Source organism: Lupinus angustifolius, chromosome LG05 (assembly GCF_001865875.1).
Source record: "Lupinus angustifolius cultivar Tanjil chromosome LG05, LupAngTanjil_v1.0, whole genome shotgun sequence".
NCBI classification, from domain to species: domain Eukaryota; kingdom Viridiplantae; phylum Streptophyta; class Magnoliopsida; order Fabales; family Fabaceae; genus Lupinus; species Lupinus angustifolius.
Window position 1 is genome coordinate 19202423 of NC_032013.1, and position 4782 is coordinate 19207204.

The 4782-nt window shown below is 32.5% G+C and overlaps 1 protein-coding gene across 1 annotated transcript; it reads left to right on the forward strand.

The window, feature by feature from the left end:
• Window positions 620–4367, forward strand: LOC109347979. Its single transcript, XM_019588141.1, has 3 exons — window positions 620–1032; window positions 1624–1971; window positions 3562–4367. The coding sequence occupies exons 1-3, from the start codon at window positions 727–729 to the stop codon at window positions 4045–4047; spliced, it is 1140 nt and encodes a 379-aa protein (XP_019443686.1). The 5' UTR covers window positions 620–726; the 3' UTR covers window positions 4048–4367.

Below are 4782 nucleotides of genomic sequence, written 5' to 3' on the forward strand. Positions count from 1 at the left end.
AATGAGAGTACATTTGCTGTCTCATAAAGTATATCACTTCATGTACCACTGATTGCGATTAGTTGAAAAAATATACTTAAATTAAAATTTTAATAATTAAATATTTTTCTACCAAAAATAAACAATAAAACATAAAGTGGTGCACATTCTAAAATAGAAGATGACCACCCATCTATAAAACTAGTTAATGGAAACAGATAGCAATTGATCGAAGGTGGTAGACCAATCCTCATGGGACCTATAGTGAATAGATTAGCTCGATAGAATAAAAGAAATATAGAAATTGCATTAAAAGTGTAAGGACATAGTGAGTCCCAAAGCAAGTGGAATAAAGCAATAGACAGCCCAACATTCGAGTGTGTATTATTTATAATGTCACATTTCTCTGCCGTTGAACAGATAATCTGTCCCTTTTGTCTCATCCCCACACACAGATTTTTTTTTATAAAATCTTTTGTCCCAAAAATATGTCACTCAATATATTATTACTTATGACTAATCAGAATAATATTTAATTAATAAAATTTTAATTTAAATATATTTTTAACCAATTATAAATAAATGATAAATGAAGTGATACGTATAAAATAGATGTTCCCCATATTTTTAACACTCACTCACTCTCTTTTTAAACTCTCAAACCATTCCCACTTTTTCTCTTGTTCCATTCTCACCATCTTCACCTTCATTCATTTCCTTTCCTTCTTCGTTATCCTCTTACATCAAATGGGTTCTAGATCACGTTGGCGCCAGAGTTGGGCTCCACAACCATTAACACCCTTAATGGAAGGTCCTGACCCTGAAATGCAAGAAGAAGGAACCAAAAAAGAGAGTTCTTGGGAAGTTATAAGAGAATGGTTTAGGACTCAGAAAATTTCTCCTGGAGGTAGCTTTTCACAATCATTCTATGGTACCATTCATGCAAAAACACAAGATTTGAGGTTATTGCTTGGGGTCTTGGGTTGTCCACTTGCTCCAATTCCTTCTGCTCATGATCCCACTCTTAGCATTCACATCAAAGATACTCCTTTTGTAAGCTCTCTACATATTAAAATGTTACTTTTTTTTGAGTTGTTATTGAATGCACCCTATTGAGAAATTATTGCATAGTGATGTACCATGTGTTTTGATATACATCCAAATCAAGAATCATCTTTTGATTTTGCTTTTATATTCAAAGATAAAAGTGTTATTACATTACATCTAAATGATAAAAATATTATATTATATAATATTTTTTCTTTTATTTTTTATGCACTTCACTCTTCAGTATTAGAGAGGATATCCAAAGCATAAACTCATGCATTATTCAATTTAAATTGTTGAAGTTATTTAAAAAAAAAGTTAGATATGTTTAGGCACATGATTAGAGATCACTCAACAATTTCACATACTTGCAATACAACTAATCCAAATCTTAAATAACTTTAAAATAATCATGGTAATGACTTAGTTCTCTTTTTAAATATTACCTTAATGATTAATTAACATTTGATTCTAATGCCATTACCCTTATAAAGTATTTTTTGTGTTATTTCTTTTGTGTACTTGTACTACATTTTCTCCACTTTTATGGTATAGTTAGGTAATTATTATTTTTTCAATGAACATAACTTGAAACAGCAAACTTCAACTGCTAAGTACATTATACAACAATATTTGGCTGCCACTGGGTGCCTAAAGCAGCAAAAGGAAACAAAAAATATGTATGCTACTGGGATGGTGAAAATGATATGCTGTGAAACAGAGATTTCATCTGGGAAAAATGTAAAGTGTTTAGGGACAAGAAGCACTGAGAATGGTTGCTTTGTACTTTGGCAAATGCTGCCAGGAATGTGGTCTCTTGAATTGGTGGTTGGAGGCCATAAGGTGGTTGCCGGAAGCAATGGCAAGACCGTATGGCGGCACACACCGTGGCTAGGTACACATGCAGCCAAAGGGCCGCAGCGCCCGCTGCGTCGCATTATTCAGGTATGAATAATTTAGTTTAAATGTCTGAAACAATGTTTTAAATTGCACCTACACTATTGTTATTTTGTAACATCCACTAACATCGTCATAATCGCGACCACATATTTCTACAATTATAGCAAAGGTAACCACAATCGTGACTATTACAAAGTATAATACATTGATCTAAATCAATATTTTAATTTGACATTGTAATTGTTCATAGTCTTAACACTGCCAACTATAGCAAAAAAATATATTACAGAGATTCTAAAAATCTTAATGCTGTCTTAATTATAATTGTGGAGCCACAAACTTAAAACCTTTGTGGACACTGAAGTAGAAATCATGGACTAATGGAGTGTGATTGTGAATAAGTATCAAAATATATTATACTTGGACATGTAATAAATATATTAGGTTTAAAAGTAAATGTTTGAATATCCTTAATATCAACTTTTATAAATAATTCAATATAACCACACATAAATAGCTAATCTTATGCACCATAGGAATGAATATGTTTGAATTGTTAGACTGAACATTCAGAATGAGACCCATTTTTGCTAATTATGTTAAAACATGTCTCACTACTTAGAGAAAAATGAAAATAATTCATTTACTATAGTTTATGACACATGGGGTAATCAATCATAACTTATGACACATGAAGTGACATAAATTATGAAAAATAATAAGATATGCTCCTTTCCTTAGGTACTAAACAAAATATGAACTAGTTTTATGCTATATTTTTTTGGGAAGGGGGTGTTTGGTTGGTAGACTTCATTTTTTGGAATTGAGACTTGGTAGGACAAAGCCCTAGGTTAATAGCAACTTGTACCAAACAAAGATAAAGATTGAGAAACAAATTAAAATCCCAATGAGTGAAGGGTATATTTCAAGCTGACAATGATGGAGAAACTGTCCCAAGCTTTACCCTACATTATGCATTGTTTTCTTTAGGAATTAAGGATTATTGTATACCCTTCAAACTGATGTCATCTCTGATTATTGTATAGCTCATGAGTCATCATGATCTTGGGATTGCCACTTAATGCAGGTACCTAAGGGTACCCTTTGTAATCCTTTTGCTTTAACTTTTTCTTTTTGGCACTTTATTGAATAGTCCTTACTCCACTGCATTATTGTCCCTGCTTTTGTGCCTTAATATTCCTTTTCCCATTTGTACCCATTCTCTTTTAAAAAACGGTTTAACTTAGAGTAATGTATCACTTTTTTTCATCGTTTAAGAATTAACAGCCCCGTTTTTTTTCTTTTTCAAGTGTATAAATAGAGCATGATATAATAAAATTCGGTATTAAAACAAAATAAATGAGTGCACAAAAAAAGAACAAACGAGTATTACCTCAAGTCATGTTTTCACTCTCAGTTTTAAGGATAAAAATGTCATAATACTTTCATGTCCTGTACTGGAGAGAATTCTGAATAACCTCAATTATATGAATGAATTGGTCTAGTTGTAATTTTCTTTGTAGTACATATTTATGTGTTGAACATTTATTTTGTGTGTTTCAAATTTTTCCATTGCTATATACAATTGTTTGCTAAATAAACCATACCCTCGTCTTTTCTTGTTGCATGCTATAGGGCTTGGATCCAAAGACCACAGCAAGCTTATTCACCAATGCACAATGCTTAGGTGAGAATCGAATCGGGGCCGTTGATTGCTTTGTCCTAAAGGTTTGCGCTGATCGTGCGGCCGTGATTGAAAGGAGCGAGGGGCCCGCAGAAGTGATAAGGCACATACTATATGGCTATTTTTGCCAAAAGAGTGGACTCCTCATATACTTAGAGGACTCTCACCTTACAAGGGTCCAAACCCAAGAAAATGATACGGTGTATTGGGAGACCACCATAGGAAGCAGCATCGGCGATTATAGAGATGTCGATGGGATCATGATAGCGCATCAAGGGCGGTCAATCGCAACGGTGTTTCGATTCGGAGAACTCTCGATGCAGCATAGTAGAACCCGGATGGAAGAAACTTGGACCATTGATGATGTTATGTTTAATGTACCAGGACTCTCCATGGATCATTTCATACCCCCGGCTGATATCTTTGATGATAATTAAAATTCTCCATGATAAACTAACTTTTATTAGGATTTTTTCTTTTTCTTTTCATGTTGATGTCAATTGTAATTTTAATAACTTTGGGGATGGGTATAATTGAAGTATTGGTCGGATATGGTGTAATTTTTCTTATCTATGTTCATGTTCATGAATGTAAGTTTGTAGTGAGTAGTTTGTGTTATAAGTAGTCATTAAGCTCAAATGACAAATTCAAGAGGGGATGGAATAAGCTACTCAACTAGTAAGAGAATGATGTCATATATGTATTTCTCATTTGGAAAAAGTATATGAATGATGTCATTTAACAAATTTTTATTTTATGTTTGCCATATTAAAAAGTTTCACCTTTCAACATATGGTTTTGTGATTTGCTAGGGGGAATTACATAGACATGTATGTAACTAGATTAATAGTCTCAATTACATCTCGATCTATCATTAGTTTAAAATAAATTTATTTAATTTTATATCATTAATACATTGTCAATATTGTGAGAAATTAATTGAAACTATTCATCTTGGACTATATAATAATTTCAATTAAATTCTGTTTCAGTGTAATGGAAGAAATAACTGCAACCCGACCAAAGTCCTGATTTATTTTTATTTTTTATTACAAAACAACAAATTACTAGTATTATGATAAATAACTTAAAAACACAAACCATTGGATTGGGTGATTAGTGCACCTATTTGATTTTGTAGCATATCTCGTCTGGCTCCACATTCCATGTAA